Below are 26,709 nucleotides of genomic sequence, written 5' to 3'. Positions count from 1 at the left end.
AATGTAAACATGTCACTTACAATCAGTGGCGAGTTGAGCTTTAAGTTCAATGTAAACAAACAAACAGCAGCAAAGCAGCTTGTTTTTCTATGGAAGACAAAAGTTCTCCTCTTAAGGACTTCAGTCAGTGACCACTTAACATTACAGGTTGCTTCTTTCTGTCTGTGTTGAGTAAACTCTAGGCATTGTGGGTTAATATACCAGGTGTAAAACACTAACATAACATCAGGAGCTTGTAGACTTCAAGCACTCTACCATGGGATCTAATTAATTGCATTTCAGTTATTATTAATACAACATAAGTGATGTTTTCAATTTATTTCTATTATTTTTGCTAAAACTTGTGAAGTGCTTCTTTTTGATAAAGCACTATATACATTACTATAATTATAAAACTTCAAACAAAAATCAATAACAGACAGGATTTAATCAGGCCACTTGTATGACAGTTGATGACAATAACACTTAAGTTTATTACCCACATGAGTTTTCCCCTGGGGGATCAGTAAAGTTAATCTTACTCTTATATTAATAATAATTAATAATTAATAATTAATAATAATAATTAAAATACTTTATTTCAAATATTTTTCCACCATGTTTTTAAGTTCTCTACTCAGGTCCAAATGAAATGTAGAAAGAATACACAAACTGGAAATACTAAATAATTTTGTGATATTTTTGATCAAAAGAGCCGTGCAGACAGACATCCTGCAGCCTTTGACTCCATTTGTTTTGTTCAAAAGGGAAATACTGACATGCATGCTTACAGAGCAGAGGTCACTTTTATTTAATTCCAAAGAAAGAGACAGACTTTTTGTTTATTTATTATTTTGTACTGTATTATTTGATTACTGTGTTATTTCTGACAGCAGTAAATAACACATTAAAATCTCTGAAGAATGTTCATGTTAGGGCTGGGCGGTATGACCCAAAATTCATATCACGGTATAAATTGAATCCCTTCACGGTATCGGTATATATCGCGGTATAATTGTCGCGGTGTAAAACTTATAATGGAAGTGTTTCTGAATGGGTTTTGTAGTCCCTTAGCAAAACTAAATTGATTTAAAAAACAACAACAACATAAAAAGCAAAGATATAATGTAAATTTTTGAGCATTTATTGTGCAGAAGAACAACAGAAGTAAGGATAGTGCCTCAGAAGTACAAAAATTCTTACAAAAATAAAGTGGATATTGTAAACAGTACTTCAAGTAAGAGAGGTTTTCTATAAGGCAAATGGCAAAACAGTGAAAAGGTTCTGTAATCCTGGAAAAATCTGTAAAAAATACCTAAGTAAAGAATGTGAGTATTTTTTCCATCACAGCAGGTCAGTGATCAGTGTTTCAGTGACTGTCTGTGGTTCAGTGAATAGTGTTTTATTTATGGCAGCCCGCCACATTAAAAACATCGGCACCACGACATGATTTTCTATTTTTGGAGCTGCGCACCTTTTTCGGTCGTGTCTAGAAGGTAACACTTTATTTGCACAACTCTCGCGAGATGGGCAGCGAGATGTTTCCATTATTTCTAGTAAAATAATCAAACTCGTGCGATCTTTCGCCAGTCTAGGGTTCCCTTCTAGACACGACCCTCTCTGTCTCCCTGTCAAACTACAGACAGCAGACTGTCTGTAAACAGCACGATGTTACACTCTGCAGTGTTTCACACAAAGACTTTATTTGTGTGGACACCCAGGTTTGGTTTGTCACCAGTTTTGTCATTTTTATTTTTTTTTTATCAGTCCGAGAGGACGACGGTATTAGTGATTGATTAGTGATCAGTCTGCCCTCCTCTCCTCCCTCACCTGTTCACTCTGCTGTGAGAAGATCTGAAAGTTTCTCACAGAGAAACACAGACTCTCCTGTTTTACGTATAGGCTTCTTTATACAGCTGTTTAAATTTATAAGTGCATCTGGTTGGTGTCGATGTCATTAACCACCGTTAGTTTCTGTTGTAATAAACTCTGTCATTAACAACAGTCTCCTCCACACGCAGCTTCTCTGCAGTTGGTCTGTGTGTTTCCTGATCAGCTAAACCAGCGCCGGAAAGACTAGAATAGTTGCGCCAGTTAAAATAGAAGCGTCCCGTAAAAAAATTAAATCTATTAATAATTTACTGGTTATAGGTCCGGGTCCGTATAGGACGGCGTCTGGGTCCGGACTTGGACCGCGGTCCACCTGTTAGGGACCCCTGTCATAGACTGAGCCGGTGTTTGAGCCGAGCGCAGGCTCTGGCTCTCTGCATACTCAAGCACATGTTTTTATTTCAAATGGGAAAATAAATTGCTCGTGTTAGCTTTGTTGGCGGTCACAGTTACTCCACACATCTTGCAGATGACATTTTTCTGCTCAACATCTGACTTTTTAAACCCGAACCACGTCCAAATCACGGATGTAGCACCGTTATTTTTTTTTTTTACCAGCCCCTCCTTCTCTGCCGTTACTGTGCTTGCGGCCATTTTCACACAGAGGCAGGTGCGATGACATCATCAACGGTATGACAGCAGAGCACAAATCTCTACTGTGGCCAAATTTATATTGTTTCTACCGTCATACCGTGTATACTGCGCAGCCCTAGTTCATGTGATTTTATACATTAGTTCATTAGTAGTGTTGTGAAATTAATTAATGCATAATAATCATGATAATTGTGAAACCGTGATTATTCCTCAGACTATAATCGTACAATCAAAATCTATAATCGATGCATCCCTACTCATCAGCCTCTACAGACCGAAGAAAACATCTTTGTAGAGCTACAACTAATGACTGTTTTCATTATCAATTAATCTGTTAATCATTTTTATGAATAATCAATTTGTGGTTTGGTCCATAAGATGTCAGAACATATTGATCAGTGTTTCTCAAAGTCCAAGATGACGTTATAAAAATGTCTTGTTTTGTCCACAGCTCAAAGATATTCAGTTTACTGTCAGAGAGGAGTAAAGAACCCAGAGAATGTTCATATTTGAGAAGCCGAGAAGCAGAGAATTTGGACAATTTTCTTAAAATATATATATATATATATATATATATAATTAATCAACAAATCATTGTAGTTCTACATTGTTTGGTACAGATTGCTCCAAAAATCAGACCTTTAATATGTTTTCAATGAAAATGAGGATAAAGCTAGAATAATTATATTTCCCTCCAATATTGCAAATCATATTTCAATTGCAATATCAGTAAAAATTAATCACAATTAGATATTTTTTCAAAATCATTCAGTCCTAATTTGCACTCTATCTATACAAGTATGTCATTACATCCTTTCTTTAACATGCAGAGCAGGCTGCAGGTGTGGTTACATCTTTTTATGGTATGGTGATCGAGTCAGCCCTACCTGCACAACTTTGCTGTGGACGACGGTACCGATGGTGCCAGCACAGAGCCTTGGGCCCAGCCCTTTGAAGAGACCCACTTTTCCATCAATCTTGATGATGTGTTTTGCTGAAATATTCACACAAAACAAAGCAGCACAATTTATAAAAAAGGACATTTGACTTGTATCATTACTGTTTAAGTACAGGTGCACATGGACATATTTATGTTTAGGAGCCTAACATTCCTGCTCACTACGTACAAACTGCCATCACTCACATTTCCACAAATAAACATCAGGAATTGTAATCTGGGGAAAATATATCTGGCATCTCACATGATCTAAACATGCTAGCAGTTTTGTTGTTTTCATGTTTTAATAAACCCCCCGTGACTTTTTGTACAAGTCAAAGTCAAATCTGGCAAGGTTAGACCCCCTAATATCTCTATGACATGGCCAACACAGCTGAAGAGAGTTGTTACATTAAAGACTCTGGAAATTAGACTTTAAATAGTAAAAATGCATACATGATATCAAAGTTTAATTTCCTTTAACGCATCCACAAATCATTTTGCTGTTTAGACTATTTCTCAAGACTGTGTGACAGATCATGTTTGATTGACAGCTACCTCAGGAATCCCAACACAGAAGAGAGGTAATGTCCTGCTGTGGACTAGAGCTTGAGATCTGTGCCCAGATCCAACAGGGTTGTGGTGGATTGAGCCTAATTTCTCACATATTTCACGGGCTCATGTCAGATTGTAGTATAATTATTCATTTATTTATTTATTTTAATTTTTATCCCAAATGTAGTTGTTGTTGCCATTTCCAGTTCCCTACATGTATTGTTCCTGCCACTGAAAACACCTACTATTTGGTACGCAGAAGAAAGCTTGTTAACAAAAATGTTGAGCTGTAATTGGGCGAATCCTGAAATTTGCTAATGATGGTCGGGTTCTGGTTAGTTTCAGACAGTTGGCATGGTTTTTTTGTCCGCATTCGGCCTTGACGGGCTCAACTTTTCAGGCACAATTAAAGCTCTACTGTGGACCACCTTAGATGTAGGCAGCAGCAAAATGTATTTTGGCACCTACACAAAGGACCACTTTAAAGTTGGTTTGTTTGTGTTATTATGCGACTTTGGCATTTTAACACATCTGTTCATTTGGTCTGAACTAACGTTACTTGCTGTGAATCACCAGTTGTAGACCAATAACCTCTGTGTCCTGTGAGGGAAAATTACTGTTTTTTTTTCCCACTGGAGTTTTGTGGCCGTGAAGCAAGCACAGATGGTGCTTCAGTCAGTAAAGACCATCAAGCAACAAAGTCAGGTGGGGAAAATATTCTAAATATAGCATACACTTAAACAGTGATTTTATCTGGCCCAAATCAATATCAGTTTGTGTAAAGGAGTGATATAACAGCTTCAGCTGTTGTTGAGTTGTGTCAGTCTCAGAAAGCAGCTGCAAACTTTTTATTGTACCTATACAGCAACTGATATAGATTTTTTTACGACTGGTTTGTGGAATTTATTACGTAGATGTGCTAATAAATCTGAGAGCATAAACACACCCAATTCAATTCAAACCCAACACAGGAACATGTACAAAATTACATAAATTTGAAATGTGGATTAAATGTATTTTCTAATAGTTATTCTCATAGGTCAGCTGATCAGCTGCTCCTGAGTGTACCTAAAACTAAGCGAAAGGTCAGAGGTGACCGTGCCTTTGCTGTAGCAGCTCCTAAACTGTGGAATGATCTGCCTCTCCACATCAGACAGGCCTCCTCGCTGTCTGTTTTTAAATCACATCTTAAAACCCATCTTTTCTCCCTGGCTTTTAACATCATGTGAGATGTTGAATGTATTGTATGTATGTGCATATGTATGTGTGTATGTATATGTATATATATATATATATATAGCTGATCAGCTATATATACATACATATATATATATATTTGTTCAATTTTATTTTTCTATTGCTTTAAATTGTATAGTTGTTTTATGTCTTTTAATTCTGTTCTTGTATTTTATTTCTGTACAGCACTTTGGTCCACTGTGGTTGCTTATAAAGTGCTTTACAAATAAAGTTGGATTGGATTGGATTGGATTATATGCTTGCTATTGTGTACATGACACCTTACATTACATGTTTATAAAACTGTTGTGGATTTCAGTTTCCAGAGGATTCAAACTAAACGTTACCACAGTACAGTTTAATACCCAAAAAGACAATTGACAACACATCTCCTTCTACCTTATTACACATCACAGATTCCATTTCAGAAACAGGCTAACCTGGAAAATTACACTCACCATAAGCAAACAGTCCAGGCAGCTGGTAGACTTGTCTGCCAAACAGGTTCCTGCCCAGGGTGGGAGGGAGCGGCTCATGTCCTACCTAACACCCCAAACACACACACACACACATACACACACATACACACACAGAGAGAGACAGACAGACAGACAGACACACACACACACACACACACACACACACACACACATATACACACATATACACACACAGAGAGACACACACAGAGACACACACACAGAGACACACACACACAGACACACACACACACACACACACACACACACACACACACAACGTTACTGGCAAATTGATAAGCAATGTGCACACTGACTGCACTTTCACAATGTCTCAGCAGCTCAAACTGAGGCTTCTCCACACTTCCTGCTTTCTATTTGATTCACTTAATCAACTTCTTGCCTCAATGTTTTGTTCAGTTTGTCAGTTAAAATAGTTTAAGTCTTGCCACAAATATTTCTATGTGTCTTTAGAGCAACTTTGACTATAAAGCTGCAAGAAGATGGCTAATAACGTTTGGTTCAGCGAGTTAGCAACCGGTGGTGTTAGCACACAAGCTACTATAGTGGCCAAAGGGCAGTGGTCAGTAAATTACACACACTCCCGAACACTGAGCTGAAGACAACGCAGTCAATGTCTGTCTGCTGTCAAACAGCACGTTTGCTCGTCCGTCACCTTACACTGTCCACAGGTCAACAAAGCCACAGTCTGTGAATCTTTACGAGGAGAAACAAGTCAAACATGAATTTGTCATTTCAGCAAACTGTGTGAGAATGAGCCACAGTGCGACTAACATCAGAGCAGTCGGCTGACAGCTAGCTAGCTCTTATCAGTGTATCGCAACCTGTACACCCTTACCTTGTTAGAAAACAAAACTTATCTAAGGGGGTTAAGGTCTCAGGACGATTTTATCTTCAGCATGCAGAACATTAATGAAGCGAATGTACGTATGAACACAGAGCGAAGTTCAAGAGCCTGGCTTCCGCTCTCTCCAGAGTATTTTGGAAACAGAAGGTCACAAGGACAACACACGGAACAGTCACGGAGCTCACTGTGTCTTCAGGATAGTCGCTGCTGTGTATCAAAGCTCTGCTGAATTTAACACTCCATCATAATGATTTATTAAGGAGCTTAAGTTTTGTTCTACACCGCACATTTATTTACTGATGAGCGAGTCAACATTAAACTGCGCTATTTTCAATGGAGTTTTACAGTTTCCTCTCTAGGCTCCTGAGTCCTACTATAGCGTTCTCAAGCAAACAATCCGCGACTAAAGCAGCTCCCGCGCCCGTTAAATGTTCCTTCTTACCTGGATCAGAACCTTAATGTACATCAGAGGGTGGGAGAGGACGGTGAGCCCTGATCCCAGCAATACCTGTCCACACGTGTCCGCCATTTTTGGAGAGACGGGGATACAGGAAGTTCTTGTCGTTGGCCTTTTTCTTCTTTGTGCTTTTTGGCGGCTTGCAATGCCGGCTTTAAGGTGTATACCGCCACCTACCGTACCGGAGTACTATTAGGGTTACTGGTAAAAATGTATTCCGATACAATTAGTAATTACTAGGGCTGTCAGTTTAACGCGTTAATTAGAGTAATTAATTAATTACGATGCAAATTAACGCGCTATAAAAATTAACGCAATTAATCATGAGTGGCAAGTCAATGCGCAAGCATTTTAAATTTGGCCCATTGAGTTCGGCACGCGTGTGATCCGCGGACCACATGTGAGCATCATAGTTTTACTGTCACTGTTACTTTTGTATAATACCCGAAATCTCCATGCAGAGTTGCAGTGAAAAGAGGACAGATGCTGCTGTATGCAGCGCATCTCTGTGAAGAGCGACGTCACATCGCCTTGAGTGAAATCCAGACCGTAACTTTTTTCACTGATGTAACTCTGCTATCACCAAAGAAACAGATCATAAAACTGTGATGTTCATTGAAACTTTGGTGATATCAGCTGTCTTAACTTCTACACAGCTTCTCTCTGCTCACCGCTGCAGCTCTGTCTCACCCCGTCTGTGACGCAGTGTGTTTGCTGATTGATCGTGACTTCTAACCAATCAGATGTGCTGCTGTAGGCGGGACATTGAGCCAGACTACAGAGCATAGTTGTGTATTATACTGTACAGTGTATAATGATCTAATATATGTACATACAGCACTGTATAAGTTTGAAGTTTTTAATATTATTACCATTATCATTACTATTATCATTATTATTACATTACATAACTATGGTGATAATTACAGACAGACAAAGATCAAAGACAAGTGCATTTTTAAAATAATTTAACCCTAATCCCACCACTTTTTTCTGTTTTGCTGATCTGAAAAATTATCCGATCCGTTACTCAAAACCGTGATACGATCCGTGAGCATCCTGTGTGTGTGTGTGTGACTCTGCACACACCTCTCATAAGTTATAGCCACTAGTTAACCACACACAGCGTGCTTAGGGGAAAAAGTATGTCAGGCCTCTTTTTGTGTCTATATGGTTCTTTTGTCACGGGCAAAGTGCATTAGAGAGATGTATCATTTTACTGTCAAGTGAGTTGCAGTGTTTTTCCTATGTTTCTAGAGGCAATGAGGCATAGGCTGTTATTTCACTAAAACTATGCGATGTACATGCATATTCACATAATTTTGGACTATTACAGTATAAATACAACAACAATAACAATAATAATTAGAAGAATTTGAATTGTGACTTTCTCAACCTCTCATTTAAACATATCAGTACTTGTTTATAACATTTGTATATATACACACAAATTCAATACAATATGCATAAATATAAAATCTATAACTTTTATAACCTTGCTGTCTTGCACAAACTGGATAGTCAAACTGAATAAAAGCACAAATAGGTACAGCTGAAGATATGACATTCCTGTCATAGGGGGTAGAGAGAGGGGGAATGACATGCAGCAAATAGGTCACAGGTGGGAATCGAACCAGCAAGCGCTGCAGAGGACCAATACCCTCAGTACATGGGGTGACACTCTACCAACTGAGCTATGGGAGCACCCCTATTTTTTACTTTATTATTAGCACTACAAATAATAAAGGGCAGATTATGAATCAGCACCATGGAGCAAATTCGTGGCCCCCTTTTAACTTTGAGCACCTGCCCCTCCAAAGGTCTCTGCACGGCCCTGGTTGACATAAAGTAAATACAACATTTTTGAGTGCATAGCAAAAGATGCACACCTGACTGTAATTGTATTTAGTATGTAACAAATGAAAAAATCATGATTGAGTACTGAGTACAATTTGAATTCATTTCCAAAGATTTCATCTACATTTTATTAACCAGCCAGGTGATCTGTTCACAAACAGTCCAGTGAAAACAAAGACACACAAACTAAACCAAACTAAAGCCGTACGGATATTAATGATTAATCATTAATCAATCAATTGCTATTAATAATTTAACTAATTAAAAATGCATTCATGGATATTTAATCAACAGTCATCAGTCACTGCACCTCAGTTACAAAACATGTTTTGTATCATATAAATGGTTAATTAATCAATTGTTAGCATTTTCAGCTATTGGTTCAGGAAAATGCACAAAATCTGTAAACCTAGTTTGGAGAGGTGACTGTGACATCAATGGTGAAAAAGTAACTAATACTCTGAGTAGTTTCTGCAACAAATACTTTGTTTTTTTATTTACTCTGACACCTGTAATTTTACTAGTAAATGAGTAATATTTTAGCAACCCAACAGTAGTATAGATTGTCAGTACTCTGTCCACCACTGGTTTTAAGATATCACTCCAAAGACGAATGACCATAATGTAGTTTTAATGAAAATCAACTATTCAAGATGTTAATATAATGTTGATAACATCTAAAATCATCACTATCATTAGCTGTTGTTGCAACTAATGCAGTTACCAATATGACCACTTTCAGTGACAATAATGAGAAAAATGAAAACACAATACAACTCTCTGAACAACGTTTTCCAAAATCAGTTGAAGAGAAACTTTTTCTGTAACATGACAAGACAAAAACTACTTTGTGATCAAGCAAAGTGCTCACAGGAGCAACAAAAAGAATCGAGAATTCATATTTAGTGAAATACACATGAAATAATTTTAAATTTCAGCAAAATGTAGTTGTTGAAATTGTTTTGTGCAACACAAAAAGTACATTTGCGTCCCCTGATTACAGCAAAAGATGTACATCTGACTGAAATGGTATTTGGTGTGTAACTAATGACAAAAGAAATTTATTTGACAGAATAACGCAGGGGAAATAAATGTACTTTCCCACAACACAACACTGTTCAACCTAAAGAGAAGAGGTCAAATCAAAAAGTAGTTTTATCAGAGCTGTAGAGAGGTCTTACCTCTCCAAAGGCTGCCTGCAGGGGAATGAGGCCAGAATTCTGAGCACCTGCTTCTATTCATGACATCAGAATGATGTCACAGAACTCAACAACAGTATGTAAAATAGTATGCAAATTCAAGGTGTTGTTATTTTTTAAATAAAAGCTGATTCATCCACTCACTTTGACATCCTGCTAGCCAAAAAAATCAAGCTAGAAACTTTGTGGTAACAAGCAGACCTCATTTACCTCCGGGCGTCCATCAGCTGTGTTCATCCATCAGTGGTGATTGAAATGCTTCATAACAAACTGCTGTGTCCCACAACCAAAAAACACCATCAAAAACATTTGAAGTGTGCAAATCTTAGATGTTTACTAAGATCAATAAAACCCTAAATAATATTTCAGATAGCAGTAAGCTTAATATATACAAGGTAATCATTTAGTGAGAACTTTATGGAACCTGTGCCTAACACTAAACTCTACATTTCAACTTATGAAAATGACACTGAACCAATGTTGCTAGTGTTGTTTTTCAAAAGACATTTTTGATATTTTTCTGAGTGAAATTTAAAAAAAAGATTACATTTATTTTGTATTTTCTTTGTAAATCATGAATCTTAATGTAATAAAATATGGTCCTGCCTTTTCATGTCACTACTGAAACTGTTTAAGTTTGAGTTTGTGGCTTGAGAACAAATTTTGAAAGATTGTACAAAACCTGAGAAATAAAGACTTATTGCCCTAAAATCTAAAAACAGAAAATAAAGGCTGGTTATCAAAATATCAAGAGTGGATTTAGAAGGGGCAGAATGGATCCTTTTTTATGTTTACAACATGAAATAAGCAAAGAACAAATGAACAGGGAAAGTGTTGTGTCAGCAACCCATAATTTTTTTTAAAGTTTATACTGAGAGTCAACTACTGTTAGCAAACATTTTACATAATATACAGTATAAATATGATATGAAAGACAAACATGTCCAACTCTGACATGCCATCTTATTACTGAGTCAACAAGAAATTCACTGCTCAAATTAATCTTAATAAGTAGTGACTTCAAATTTGTTTAGAAGTTTTACTAACTTCAAAATGTTGAGTGCCAGTAGAATTTTCTTTCTTTGTGTTTATTAAACTCATAATTTTCAATTTATGTAAAGTTTATTGAAAATGAAACAATTAATAAAAAGTATTCAGTTCCATTAACTTATATTAATTTATTGAAATGTATCTATATTCTATATCTATTTAATTTAATAAATAATTTCACTGTAATCAAGTATGTGTAATACTAACTGCAAATATTTAAGCTCTGATAACCTCCAACTTTTGAGATTATGAACTGAAAAAAATTGTGGCAACTGATAGCCTTGACTTTTTTGAGTACTGCTAACTTATTCTGGTTTACAGTGAGGGGAAAATATGTGGCGATTACAACTGCTGAAGAGGTGAAACCTCTGAGAGCAGTTATAAGCTCTGACTCCAGTTCATCATTAACCAGCTTGAAACACAGCCTCTCAGACAGCAGAGCGACGGCGTGGCCACAGGCGGTCAGGGTGAGCGTGTGCCACTCAAAGGAGCTGGCACACACCAAAAATCACATGCAGAATGAACTTTTAGTTATGGCCTTATTAATGTATTTTTGTTTGAAACTTCAGTGTTTCCCATACATGATTGTTTGTGGCTGGATGTAGTTGGATGTATCAATAAGGGTGATGAGGGGCACCCCTGTGGCTCGGTTGGTGGAGCATGTGCACCATGTGTTGGGGCTGTTGGTCCTCTGCGGTGGCTGCCAGCTCAATTCCTGCCTTTGGCCCATTTGCTGCGTGTCTTCCCCTCTCTCTCTCTGCCCACTTTCCTGTCATGTCTTCAGCTGTCCTGTTATAATGAAGGCAAAGGGCCCAAAAAATAATCTTAAAAAAAAAGAAGAAAAAAAAGGGTGGGTTAGTTAATGAGGGTTAGACTGTACATATTTTTCTACACTGATATTTTTTAGATTTTCTCTTCTAATTGCACTATGTGATGTAATTTTCTATTTTTGAAAGGAGCATCTGTAAAGTTAATATATACATATATAAACTAAATAATAATAATAACAAAAATAATAATAATAACAAAAATAATAATAATAACTTTATATAGTACTTTTTAAAAACAGTTTTACAAAGTGATTTAAAAGCCACATAACAACAGGAGCTACCAAGACCAAGACCAAATGATGATAAAGATAAAGTTGGAACAAAAAAGCACAAAACAGACTATGAAACAGCATGCAGAATGTCAATATTAATATGATACATATGACAATATGAATAAAAAACAGTAAACAAAGTTAAACAGAAGATAAATGCAAAAAATAAAAACAGAAAATAAGAACAACAAAACAATGAAAAAGAGAATAAATAAATGAAATGAATTAAGTAATACAAGAATATGTTAGCACAATACATTTAAGTTAAAAAACTTAAATGTATTGTAACTTGAGGACATGACTTCAGTTATTTTGAAACAGTTTGGACAAATTTCACTGACTAATATCAAAGGTTCAAGTTTTAAACTTTTGGTCAAACCAGGCTGTCTTATTTTCATGCAATTCTGAAATGTGAATGCATGTATAAGTCTGCATAGGCCTCAGTAAAATATACCAGACATGGTATTTAATGTTAAATGTATATGTAAAATAAAACCTGCTGTCTGTTCCTCTTGTAATGGCCAAAACCTATAGAAAGTCCTCCTCTTCTGTCTATAGAGTCTATAGTTTTTAACATTATAGGAAATGAGATTAAACAACTTGTTCTCCTTTTGCCTGTTTCAAGTCTCAGATATCAGCGCCATCAGCCTCACTGAATCCTCTCGTACTGACGTCTCTGAGGCGATCTACAGCCGACAATGCTGAAGGGAGGAGAGAGGAAATTCTGATGACTTTTTAAATCTGTTTTTCATTCAAGGTTGCACATCATATCAACTCTGGACATAGAGAATATGATTTTCACCCACCCTTTTTTTAAATACCCAGATTGTTCAAAAGTATTGGTCTAAAGTGATTTTCACCCAGACTTTATGTACACATGAATCGAAAACTTATGTTCCCCTCGCTCCAAGATGACACTGATCACTGTCACAACTCAACGAATGTTGTGGCCAAAGAAAATGACAAATGAGCTGCTCTGAGTCTCTCTAAGAAGTAAAAACAAAAAGTAATTTAAAGCTATAATATGCAACATTTCTATATCAAAATGTCAAACAACTAAATATGTTTTATATTTTGTTGAGTTGTGTACTTGCCTTATCCCAAACGTTTCTAACAATGTTCACATCTAGAGAAATATGTCATTTATTCAGATTAATGGTGGCGCTGGTTCCTATAGCTTCCAGGAAAATACGGGGCATGTCAGATATGTCAGAGATTGAGGAAGGAAGTTGGTGAATGTGACTTTAACACAATTCAACAATGAAGACAACAACTCCCATGATATATTTCTACTTTACGACATTATCAATCTATGCCTTTTAGTATTATTTTAATGAGACAGAAACCCCCTAGTGGCAGAAATTACATATTGTGTGTAAAAAAAAAAAATGCAACTAAATGAAATGATGAATATCTGATTTCAGTCAGGCATAAATCATGTTTATGGATGAGGTAACATTAAAAGTTTTATTCAAGTTATGTTGAGTTACATTCACCAACTTCCTTCTTCACTCTCCAGTGTATCCAATGTTTCCACAGAAGGAACTAGCCACCAGTAAGAAATGCATTGTTACCTTGAATGAATGGATTTCTCTGAATCTGACCATTGTTGTAAGCATCTGGGATAGTGCAAGTACACAACTCAACTAAATATATAACATGTCTAGTGTTTTACACATTTTAATACATAAATCTTACATATTATAATGTTATATTTATATTATATTATAAAATAAGTCATATTAATCCACTGTCAACTTATCTTTTCTCATTTATTTGTCCAGTTAATTAAACTTAAAACTTTTAGTATTTTAATATTGAATAAAATAATGGACTTGTAGTCTTTCAAACTTTTGTAACATTTAAGGTCTCCAGCTGTGAGTGGGCTCTGGGAACAAACAAAGTAGTTCACTGTGTCAGGTCTTCATTTCAAGAAGGAAGAAGTCAGCTTGTATGGATCAGAACAGACATGTGTTCCTGAACCTTTCCCTCGTGATTTAGACACCTGAAGTTGGTTTAAATAGAAGATTCAGCGTCTGATTCATTCTGTTGTTTACCACCCAGTACTTGAAACATGGCTGCGTATCCAGGTTACTGACCAACAGTGTTGTGCTAGTTACTGAAAACTAGTAACTAATTACCATTACTAGTTACTTTATTTCAAAAGTAACTCAGTTACTTTACTGATTGCTTACACCAAAAGGTAACACAGTACTGTGAAAAGTAACTTTTTAGTTACTATGAAAAAAAAGGTCTCCCATTAAGTTTTAAGTTAAGTTTTCTTTAGCTCGGTTTCCATTTTTGCGTATTCGCTCTCCAGGTACTTAGAAAAAGTGTTTCGTCCCATTTGCCGTGTGACGCCCAGTATCATGCTAACTAGCTTCCTGAAAGCGGGCGACTCTTCTCCCATCTCCCCGCTGACACACACACACACACACACACACACACACACACACACACACACACGAAGATTCAGGACTACACGGCTCTGGCTGCAGCTCAGTCTCTAGCCAAGACTACACAAAAAATAACGTAAAATAACAGAGTAACACATCATGTAGTAACGTTAACTGAGTTGCTGAATTTAAAAAATAATGCGTTAGATTACTAGTTAGTTACTGCAAAAAATAACAGTGTTACAGTAACGCGTATCCCAACACTGTATATAAGTAGTACAGTTTGCATACAGAAACATCAAACCCTTCAACGACTTCTAGTGTTTCTAGTAGTTCAGTGTTGTAAACATAAATTTGTGCTCCACATCACAAAACAAAAAAGTCAACAAAACAAAATGAAACTGAATCCAATGAGCCCACAGTCAACCACGTCCAACCACTCCTACAGTTAATGTGAACACATCCTCCCTTGCTAAAGGCTGACCGGCACTCCCCCACCAGTCCTACAAGGAAAGGACCAAGACAACTAGCATGCTCTGCAGCGAGTAGTCTACAGTCACCACACAGCAGAGAAACTAGTCTCCAATTGTCCAGAAACAACAGGTCTTCCCCTGGTACAGGTATCAAGGTTACTATATTAAAACTGTTTTCATGGTAGGGGACAAGCACCCCCCCAAACACACTCCAAAAAAGCTATACACAGCAACCCTCCAACATGCCCCCAAAAATGTCCCAGGGACTTGGATGCTAGCCCACCAATTCCTGGCAATCCACCATTCCCCACCTGCCTCAACCCTGCACCAACCTCCACGCCAATCAATTCCCCAATCAAGCAGGTGCCCGTCCTCTTCACCCAGTTCCTCCATGTCATCCCCAATGTTTTTGAGGAACAGAGAGGCTGCAGTAAAAAAGTCAAATTTCATCCAGAATTAATCTCCAACCCCCAACCATACCATCACTGACCATCAGTCTACCTATTCTTCTCTTGGTCTGTCCCTGTTTCTTCAGGCCAAGAAAACAAGATGAACCCTTCCCTCCCCGCTCAATCCACCCAGCCCTTGATCCATTAAAATCCCCATCTGCCCCCACCAGGTACATCTTATCCAATTTTAACTACAAGGATTGCAACCTTTTATTGTTTTCTATTAACTGATGTGCATTATTCACCAATAAATTCATTTCATCAGTCAGTTCCTTCTGTTTTTGTTTTCTTAGTAATATGTCTTTACCCGTGTCAATTGGTACTTGCCTGACCTTAAACTTAAACATTCCCATTTGTTTATGTTGGACATAAGATTTTTAACCTCATTTATAAGAGCTTTGACCTGTTCATTAACCTCCCTTCATTATTACTTTGTCAGAGTTCTAGATTTATTCGTTTAGGTCCATTCATTTACAACATTACCAAGTTCAGCATACGTCTCTATCAACCACTTTGTTATTGTACCCATAGATACATAATAGGACATATTTTTCATCATTTAACTCAATTACCACCATTAACCAATGAGCTTTAGTGTCTTTTTTATGATAAATTATTATACCTGGGAATCTGTTAAATAACGCCATTACCCCTGCAGAATATGATGTTCCATGCGCAAAAAGTGCAGAATCTCCCCCCTGATGTTTCCAGAATTTTTCATCAAGTGTACAAGAATGAATCAATTACCTAATATTCAAAGAAAGAAAGAAATAGTATTTAGAAAATAATTGGTTCAACATGCACTCAATCTCACTCTGTTGTGTAGGAATTAACATGTTGTCCTATATAACAAAGCCACCTCCTATTTGAGCTTAACCTCTGGCTTTTATTATTATTTTCTTTTTTTTTCCTGGAACACTGTTCAATACCTGTACCTTTACATTTCAGGAAGTAGCATTTAAGACTCAATTCTACGTCCATCAATGAGGGCATACCCTTCTTTGAGAAAGTCTTTTTTTCCGTTTCTTCTGGCCTCTTGTACATGGGGCCACAGTTTGGCTCAGGCTTCACAGTCTTCCTTTGAGAAGTCCCCCTTAAACCAAATGTTCATCTCCTTACAGACTCTGGCCTCCCTCCCTTCATCTTGAACAGAGTTTGTCCACTGACATTGGGACCCAATCACCACGCCTCTTGTGTCCTCATCTTTTTCTTTTCAGGTAGACCAACCAGCCTGTGATCCAACCTTCTTGCTCTAGACAAATCTGCTTCAAGGTGTTATTTTATTTTTTCCCGGCTCGCAATTTCCTCTCTCATTTTGCCAATTTCTTCTCTATTTTCTTTATTCCTTGAGTGTTTGGTTCCATCAGACTTTCAAAAGCTTTGAGTTGGTCATCTTGTTTATCAAACCTCTTAATAAGTGCTTGGATCGCATCAAGAATGACTTTGTTAGTGACTTCTCCTGAGTGTTTAATTCTGTCTTTTGTCTTTACCTTTTTGGGATTAGGACTGGATACTGGGGCATGTTCATGTTGCATTTTCGTGAACCCTTCCATTGATCAAAGTTCTTCTTCATCACATGCCTCTTCTAGAACCTACAAGTTGTAGTCATGGTCCTGTAGCCTTAGCTGGATTGCATGAGCCGTTCAGTTAGCGTTAGCCTTTGGTAAGTATACCTTAACAAGATCCAACTTGTATAATTTTACATGCAGTTACCCACACTTTGGCAGCTTATAAGTTGGAGATAGTGTTTCTAGGGTGTATTTTCAAACTTTTTTCTCAGAGCCTGTAAAATTTGTACTGCTCACTCCACCATTTTGGTTGTACCCTGTAACAGTAAATATCAGTCCAAGGAGTTGTAATGTTGCATTTGCAACAACGGATGCAAAATCAACCAATCCCTGTGAATTCTGTGTGACCTTCCAATTTTGTAATAATAATAATAATAATAATAATAATAATAATAATCTTTATTTATAGAGCACTTTTCAAAATTCACATTACAAAGTGCTTCACAAAGGCAACAAAATAAAACAGACAGGATCAAGCGTCACACAACAGCTAAAACAGATAAAATAAAATGGTACAGAGCAAAATAGGAAGGTAAACGCATTTTTAAGAAATAAATACAGTGCACAACAGTTCAAACTTAGATCAGGAAAGGCTCTCCAATAAAAGTATTACTTAAGAAGAGATTTGAAGCAGATCATTGACTTGGCTGACCTAATTTCTTCAGGCAGATTCTTCCAGAGCTTTGGGGCCTTGATTGACCCAAAGTCTACAGTTAATTTGACCAATGATTGTAGCTTCACACAAGTTTCACCAATTAGAGCAGTCCCCCACGCAAACATCATTTAGATAAAGATAAAGATAAACCACCTCAATGGGCCTCATGCAAGAACATTATCATATTCTTGTCTTAAATTTCTTACTTTTTTCATATGAAGTCCTCACACAAGCACACCATGTCAGATTCAACAAATGCTCATAACTTCAGAAAACCGTATAAATGATCCACCTGTGCGTAAAGCCACAATAATACCATATACTGCTGCACTTCCTGCCCCATATGTCAGGAAGTGTTCATTACAGTTTTGAAGTTTGACGTCCTGCTTTCAGAGATCCATAAATGAAAATCTTTTAACAGCGTCAGCAGTGGAATTAAAAGACCTGCTAAAGCAAAGAAACAGAAACAAAGTGAGTCTTGTTAATGACTTGTTATTAGTGGGTAATTCTGTCACTGAAATAAAGAATAAATGTCTCAATATGAAAATTAAAAAAAAAGAAAAGAAAAAAAAATGTCTTGCCACAGTAAGGGGCAATCGTTGACTGCAGCAAGAGGAGGAGGTTAAGGAGAAATCTTCATCACAGAGACAGAAGACAGAATAAGTGAGGATGTCTGCCTGAACAGAGACTTCATAAACCTGCATGTACAGGTATAAGACCAACACATCTCACAGCAGGTAACAATAGATCGTTAAATTAATGATGATAGGCTTTATATGTAAAATTACAATATATTATAAATTTAATTTTAGTAAAACAGGATAATATTGACATAATTATGAAGTGTAATTTATTTTTCAAACTCCAAATGTATTCAAACTGATTAAATATAGAGTCGTCAGTGAAAAACAACGGTTTGGATACCAGCAGACTTGACTGCACATGACTCTATGACAGGTCTGGACCTCATAAATTGTGTTGAAAGAAAGAAAGTTGGTGTATGCCACAAGTTCTCTTAAATCACTTGTTCGCATCACTTACGAACAAATCTGTTCATATGAGTGGTTCTTGCATGAAGGCCAATTTTTTATTCCATTATTCACCTCTTTTCTGGATTTGTGTTTTTTTTTTTATTTTTTTTTTTATTTAAGATAACACCATGTCATTGTTATTGACATTCATCAACGCCCTGTGCACTTTTATTTTATAATTTTGTGCAGTTTGAGCTCGAAAAGGATTCTGCTTCTTTGTGGAATACCCCCTGGTACACTTTTCATTCACAAATTAAGCACATTTCTATCATTTTTGTAATTCTGAGCATTTTTTTGTTCTCCCTGGAACAAGTTGCCTTAGATTTTTAATGAATCATACAAAAAAAATGCAACTTTCTTTTGCAATTTTCTCTTGGTCCTGCAAAAAATGCAAAAAAAAAAAAAAGCATCACAACATGCATTTCAATTTTTTAGATAAGCCACCTGAAATCAGGCATTTTAGGCTACAAAAAAGGCTGTGAAATTCTTGAGGGACTGAAATATAGAAATTAAGTGGAATTCAATTCAATTCAATTCAATTCAATTCAATTCAATACCTTCATATTCCACAAGGTGGCGCTCCAATAAAAGCAATTCATATACCTTGCTGGGCATTTGGGGCTCTGTTGGAACTCAAATGCCTTGACATGAGTTTCTCAGCTGATGGTGCTGCTGTCTGACCTTTAGGTGACCCACCTTGAGATTGGAATGAAGACTTTTTCTGAGAGGCCGTAGCTCCATAGTAGTATTTCCATGTGATAGCTAGCAAAACTGGCTAGCTGCTTGGTTAAGCACAATACTGTGGCACCAAAGCACCAAGGGTTTTTGCATGTGTGTGTGAGTGTGCACTCATGCGCTGAATCTTACAAACACACAGAATAAAGTCAGTTCTAAGTCAAATTATATACTGGTTCAGGCAATGTGACATTGAAACCATTCCCCAGTCTAAATGTTACCTGCTGGATGTACTACTGTTTGCCTTTTTTTTTTTTACTGGACCTGTTTGCATGTTCTCAGTAAAAAAATCCCTATATGTCATCCCAGTTTTTATTCATTCTGTTAGACATATTATAGAAGCAGTTACTACTCAATGTTTAGTCTATAACTTATAGACTAAATATTGACATTATAATGGCATCCTCACACTTGATATCAGATGAGAAAAGCAACCAGTTGCTTGTTAAGAATAAACAAATGCTTAAATAAGTATTCTTTAACTTTTGAGAGAACAAACAAGGATGTATTGACAGAGTGAAAAGAGGGTGCTGTGTTTCAGAGCAACTTTATTGTTTGATCATTGCTGATGAGTTCAGCTCTGCAGCTTCTGGTGTTCAGTGAGCATGGGGAGACAAAACTCCCTCTGATCTCTCAGCATGTGTGAACAGGCTCTCTCTGTAACAGTGAACAGCACACAGGTGAACTCAGTAAAAACAGAGTGGAATAGCAGTGTTGAATGTAGTAAGCAGTGTGTGTCAGTGCCTGTGTGCATGTACATCTATCTATCTAGTTGTATGTATGTATGTGTGTGCTCATGTGGCCACTCACAGCACTTGTAGAGGGTGTTGAGCCTGGCGATGTCATTGCGACTCATCTCCTTAGCGTTGCCAAAGGACACGTTGGAGTTGGGGATGGGGAGCATGGTGGGCTGGTTGTTCTTGGAGAAGGCGTACCTACAACAGCAAACAGAGCGGTTAACACGCATGTATGATGACACACAGCAGGACTGAAGTGAAGCAGCATGTTCTCACTTGTGGTATTGCATGACAGAGTTGTAATCATAGGGAGTGCCCTGGTTCAGGGTGGCAATCTTCCTGAAGTTGTGCTCCATTCCTAAAAAATAACAAAGATAAAGTTAACATTTGTTTGTGTGATAATGCTCACATTTGTGTTCATCTATTTTGTTTTCATGTGTATTTAACATTTTTCAACACTATGTACACTATACTGTTTAGCCTTACCAATGTGTGCTGTGTACATTCTAGGTCATAGCCAGCAGGGGGCAGTGTGCTGAATTACCTCTTTCTCTCTCAGTCTTTACAGAACTCCCTGAAAACCACCTGCATTAGATCTTGCCTCACGTGCCTGATGCACATTCTTGCCAGCTTTTTTTTTAGATAAACTAGCAAAACTGCAACCGCATAAAGCTGTTTATTAACCTAACCTTTGGTGTAACCCCAAGATTAAGCATTCTGGAGACTTCATGCCAGATTGTAACTTTAAATATAAATGGAAGAGGCTGTGATGTCTGGGGGGAGGCTTTGATGTCTGACTGAGACGGCAGAGAGGTGGCAGCACTGAGCAGATTGATCACCTGTGATTCCAACATGGCGGCGTGCTGTTGCTGCTAGATACTGGCTGAAAGTTATTGAAAGTCACTGAACAAAATAAAACTCTAAAAGAAATAGAACTGGACATCCAGCATGACAATCTCATTTTCACCGGCAATAAGGTAAAACAACCCAGAGAAGGCTTTTTAGGAGGTTTTTTAAACTCCTTAAAACTTCCACCAGATTCAATCGAAAACATCGCGTTCCATTGCATGCATCACCAAGGCAGCAAAAGCAAAAAGGGTGCGAGACCTATAATTGCCAAATTAGAACATTTTCAACTGAAGGAACTGGTTAAAAGCAAAGGCAGGGAGCTGAAGGATACACTGTTTGGTATGAATGACCAGTTACCCAGAGAAATATCTAAAAGGCGTAAAAAACAGTACCCGCTCTTCAAAGAATATAGGAATATCGGACGACGAGTTGCATTAGTGGTCAATAAACAGTTTTTGTTGGTCTGCTCACACATTGTCTGTAAATACACAAATTGAATAAAAGGAAAAAAAGAAATAAAAAAAAAGAAGAAATAAACAGTAATGATTTTTGCTGGACTAACAACCAGCAAATGCGGCTAACATAAGACTTACCTTCAAATGACTTTTACCAGACTGTTGATCATTCTTAAATTGACCATCATAACTCTATGCTGGAAAATATAACTGAATCAGGAGTGTAGCGGTAAATACAGAGGTAGGTAAGTTGTAGTTTCCCTTCAATGACTCATGCAGTTGATCAGGACATATGATCAAACCCCTGAACTAAATAGTACCAAAATATATTGACAAGATGGACCAAAATATGTCCAACAATAAACTTGTACTAAGATGTGGGGTCTGTATTCTGATATGAATGTAGTACCTTGTCCAAATAGTCTTAAAAGGCTTACAAACATCATAAAGCATGTGTCTGTTATTCAGTCTACTTTATCTAATCTCCCAAGATTTAGAAACAAGCTAGCTATTTTTGTGTACTCAAAGCACAGGCTGAAATGATCACAGAGCTCACCCATAAGCCTGCTGAAGTGTGCACTGATACGTCCTGCAAAAACCACACCCATCAAGGTGAAATACTGTACTGTGTTATTAGGGAGCCTCCGGTCTTTATGTCAAGATGGGTGTTTAGCAATCTTTACAGACAGAAGTGAAGTTGCTCTGTCTGAATCATTTCTCCTGTTTGCAGATTTGTAAAACAGCAACAGAAGTTATCTGATGTTTTCCTACATATAAATATGTTGCTTAATATCTGAATAATACAGATATAATTTTTCGTGAGAATACATTACATTGATTGTGTGTAACTGAGTACATGATGAGTTCATGATATTTTTCTCATGTGTAATATATACTTAGATAAGTTGCAGCTTGTGTCTCATGTAGTGATCAGTGATGTGATGAGCTCTTTTTGTCCACTAGGAAGCACCATGGAGCTGCTGTTCTTACAGAGAGCTCTTTCTCCACCATAAGTATTTATATTTTTTTGTGTGTTTTGTTTCTGTTTTTCTGTCATTCCATGAGGAAACATGGTCTTTTCAATACTCAAGATGTTTGAGTCAAACATGATTTTTAACATTTTATTTTTACAGAACATAAACAAGAAGAGGCTCTGTGAGGCTGTACAGAGGACACAGCTATGTGTAAAAACCATCTGAAAATAATAATGCTAACCTTGTCATGTTCAGCAGATTATACTGTAGTATTGTGTTCTATCAAAGTACACCTGAAGTTTATGGGATTGCCATTAGTTTTGGTTATTCAATCATAAACCAAAGTATTGGATCATTTTGTAAATTAAAAATTGTGTAATCTGCGGTTTTGCAGATTTGTCCAATATCAGATTTGTATGACTATAAAGTATGATCAGTGTGTTTGTTCACAGAGTTTAGTCTTGAAATTAATAGAAAACAAATCTATGTGAATGTACATGTCTGCAGTCTCCTGGTCTCTTCTCTAAATGTACCATTGTGAATAATAAACAACTGCATTACCAGACTGGACATTTTGCAGCAGGACTCTGATGTGGTTGTCCCTGTCAGAGCGGGTTTGTTCATGATTGAATCCAAGAGCATGCAGCAGCTCATGCTGGACAGTGCCATGGTAAAGGCATCCACGACGAGCCAGAGACACCACCTGCTTACCACCACGACGGCCAACGTAGGAGTAGCAGCTGGACAGGATCAGAGATGAGGTGAAGAACAGTAAGGTGTAAGAAAAGCTGCCAACTCAAACTGTAGGTTTAAGTGTGTTTCTTACCCATTCTTGGACTCAATGCTCAGCCAATCACGGTCGCTGCTTCTGCTGGGCCTGAAGCGGATGCAGGAGAAGGAGGAGAAGGACTCCAGTCCACGGGTAATGATGGCCTTCTCACGGGAGGCTGACAGGACAACGCCACACAACACACAGCTTTTTAAAATTTCACAGCACAAGAAAAACACAGTAGCATACTGGCCCCAACATATAACAGCTTTTCTGCTCTGGGAGTTATGTTGGAAATGTGGCTGTCATATTATAGTTCAGATGATTATAGATTCATTACAGTCAATGTTCTTTTTGAATGGAGAGATTTCCAATGTAACAGTGGCTCCTACAGCGTGTTGCATTATGGGTTGTGTTGGTGACTTAGCTAGTGAGTTTCTTTAAGTCTGTTTCTAAGTTTTTGAGTCAATCAGGTTCAGTTAGCTTGGAGGACTTTCTGATGACCTGTGTGATGTATTCTGCTGCCACAAGGCAATAAATTCATAATGAGTGAAAGTGCATTCAAATACAGATCAGATGAGTGACTCAGCAGTTTATAATGAATTCTGACTGCAATGGATTTTACTTTTTGCTGACTGTTATTTTAGTTTTATGTGGTTTTTGCATGTTTTGTTATTCATGTAATGTATGAATCATGTATGAACAGTTACATCTCCACTCTATCTCACTTTCAAACATCTTGCTGCTTCAACCGGCTGCATCACAAGTGAAAACCCACAGCATGAAGACAGAGGATATTTGGGCCTCACAGTTCTCTGTCTGACACTCACAGAAGTGACTGGCGATGTAATAAGGAATGTAGACCTTCCCATCAGTCCACTTGCCCCACATGCAGCCTTGGCTGGTGCAAGGGTCTGCGTTTCTCTCTGCCTCGCTGTCAATGGCAATGTCTCCTCCAGTCAGGATGGGCTCATTGTCGCCACGCACTGAAACACATCATACAGGAACTTGAAAACCTGTTAGACTGCTGCTAACGGAAGAGGAAACTGACCATGAGCAACATGATGGCTGCAGCAGCTCACACTCACTCAGATCACTGTTGGCTCTCTCCAGAAGTTCAGAGACAGAAAGCTCCCCTGAGTCCTCCTCTGCAGTGTCCTCTGCTCAGTGACATCAACAACAACACAATGTTAGTACTATGCATGTCCATAAAATAGGTCTGGTCATTGGATGAAATTACATACCTGTCTGCAGGTTCAGCGTGCAATTAGGGAAGCAAAAAACAAAATATAGACAAAATATTAGAAACACATGAGGAGAAATTACAGCTGGAAGTAAACAGAATTTGTCAGCCAGATAACCAAAGCGACATGTTCACATTAAAGCTGTTAGAAGTACAAAGATGTAGAACAAGGTAGAACCTAAAGCTTTGCAGATAGAGTGCACTATACACCAGTGTGTTGGATTTAGCAGCATCTAGAGGTGAGTCTGCAGATTGCAAACAGGTTGCCCCATGTAGGAGAACCTACACTAATCATGAAACTTATAAAAACTGCAAAAGGCCGAATCCAGAGTGTTTGGATTGTCCATTCAGGGCTGCTGTAGAAAAGGTGAAGTGCAGCAGGGTGGCTCTCATGGAAGACGAGATGCTCTAAGAAAACACAGTAATTCCTATTTTATATTACACTAAATGCAGCAGTTCCCAAATTGTGGGACGTGGTCTGCTGGTGGGCCATGAGGACCCTGCAGGTGATCCTTGAGAGGTCATGAAAAATAAATCAGTTAGAAAATTTTAAGTTCAATTTTAGAAGTCTGAAATTACCATAAAATATTGAAGGAAAAAAATAATCAGAACTACTTAAAAAACCATGGGGTTTTAATTATGTGTTATTCTTAATTTATTTGACCTAGTCTAACATGTTAATTAGAGATGTGGTTAAAGGTTTGGGTGGGCTTCAGAAGATTTTCAGATTTCAAACTGTGTGATGACATTTGGGAAAGTTTGGGAAATGAGAACATGCTTGAATATGAATATTATATTCCAGTTTTGCCATATTCTGCCAAATCTGACACACTGGACCTTTAAAAGTACATGTTAAGTGATGCCACATAACCAACACTGTGCTGTCACTGTTGATGGGTCCCACCTTACTGTCTGCCCAACGGCAGGCAGACAGCAGCAGCAGAGCCAGAGCTGAGAACCTGAAAACAGATATGTGAGCCATCCCAGCAGACCTGCAGGACACAGACATGAATCAGCTTCAGCTTCCACTCAGAAGAAACATACAACGTTTGAACCAAATAACAGACAGCTACAGCTACAAACACTGAGAGGAAGTGCAGTCTTCTTCATGGTATTCTGCTGCCAACATTCAGAGTCGAACTCACCTTAGATCCTCTGTGTGCAGCAGAGGTTTCACTCAGGTTTTTATACATGTGTAAATATGTCTGTAAGCCCAAATATGGATTATCTGGGTTCTAAGAAACCCAAAGAATCAGCTGAACTCCCAGGCTTATCAGTCACATAATGTACATACACAAGTACACAGACAGACACATGTCCATACAAGTCTGGGTGGGAAAACTGACACTTGTTACAAAGTAACAGCAGCTAAGTCTATTTATTCATCACTATAGAATATACCCACTAGAACACAGGGTTTTCAAAAATGCAAGTTGAAGTCCCTTTATGCTACTGACAAATAATTGATATTGTAAATGATACATAATTCATCCATTCAGTCATCCATTCATTCATTCATTCATTCTCTGTAACTGCTTATCATTGAGCCTATCCCAGCTCACACTGAGCAAAAATAAATACTAAATCATATTTTTTTGTACTGGTGGCACAGTGGTGCTACACTACACCAAAAATGCTTACCATCTGGACAGTCCCACATCATATGTAAATATGTTCCAACTTCATTATTATTATATAATGTGCAAAGGGGTGTGTGACAAAGTTGGAGTTGAAAGCGTTTCCTGGGGGTTAAATAGAATCTCTGAATTAATTTGAAATTGATCATTTGATAATTATAATTTCGAGAAGAGAGTTAGACATTTTCCCAAACTCTTTTCCAATTTACTGACTGTTGCAAGGTCTTTAAAGACCTGCAGAGGGTAAATTAAAGTCTGTTAGTTTTGATTTTTGTTCTTATTTTCTTGATTTTCATGGATTGTATTAATGAGGGCCAGAGTACCTCTGCTGTGAGGACCCTATTGTTCTTTCTCAAATCACCCAAAAAATTATTTGCCTTTTTGAGGGCTTAAAAAAACTAAAAAATAAAGTCTAGACGGACCCATAGCCATAGGTTTTCCACATGTTGTATTTTAACGAATTACTCCTACAGGATTAATCAGAAAGACTTCAAAGTCACTGTATAACATTTACACTACTATGTAATCAAAAGTT

At 37.5% G+C, this 26,709-nt stretch overlaps 2 protein-coding genes across 3 annotated transcripts in view; both read right to left on the bottom strand.

Moving 5' to 3' along the window:
- Window positions 1–7,107, bottom strand: part of mtch2 (mitochondrial carrier homolog 2) — a 31,954-nt gene extending 24,847 nt beyond the window's left edge. For both annotated transcript variants that reach the window (XM_084722794.1, XM_084722804.1), the window contains exons 1-3: window positions 6,981–7,107; window positions 5,650–5,734; window positions 3,351–3,457 (exon numbers count right to left, since the gene is read on the bottom strand). In XM_084722794.1, the coding sequence (XP_084578920.1) occupies window positions 3,351–3,457; window positions 5,650–5,734; window positions 6,981–7,067 (279 nt within the window). In that variant the 5' untranslated portion in view covers window positions 7,068–7,107. The remainder of the gene's footprint in view (window positions 1–3,350; window positions 3,458–5,649; window positions 5,735–6,980) is intronic.
- Window positions 7,108–20,041: 12,934 nt separating this feature from the next.
- On the bottom strand, window positions 20,042–24,619 carry LOC146333418 (hatching enzyme 1.2-like). Its single transcript, XM_084722922.1, has 8 exons — window positions 24,539–24,619; window positions 24,383–24,454; window positions 24,125–24,280; window positions 23,352–23,472; window positions 23,087–23,265; window positions 20,524–20,605; window positions 20,321–20,445; window positions 20,042–20,167 (listed from the first exon to the last, which is right to left on the bottom strand). Coding segments are annotated over exons 2-8 (666 nt in total). The 5' UTR covers window positions 24,384–24,454; window positions 24,539–24,619; the 3' UTR covers window positions 20,042–20,165.
- Window positions 24,620–26,709: the final 2,090 nt, after the last annotated feature.

The sequence above is a fragment of the Lutjanus erythropterus genome, chromosome 1 (genome assembly GCF_056507025.1).
Source record: "Lutjanus erythropterus isolate fLutEry1 chromosome 1, fLutEry1.hap2, whole genome shotgun sequence".
Classification (NCBI taxonomy): domain Eukaryota; kingdom Metazoa; phylum Chordata; class Actinopteri; order Lutjaniformes; family Lutjanidae; genus Lutjanus; species Lutjanus erythropterus.
This window is presented reverse-complemented; position numbering and strand designations above follow the sequence as displayed.

What these genes read in the sequence shown, in the direction of transcription:
- LOC146333418 (XM_084722922.1), bottom strand. An exon ending in TTACATCGCCAGTCACTTCT is followed by an intron (nt 23,473 to 24,124) that starts GTGAGTGTCAGA and finishes TTGTCCTGTCAG; the next exon opens with CCTCCCGTGAGAAGGCCATC. An exon ending in TCTGTCATGCAATACCACAA is followed by an intron (nt 20,446 to 20,523) that starts GTGAGAACATGC and finishes TTGCTGTTGTAG; the next exon opens with GTACGCCTTCTCCAAGAACA.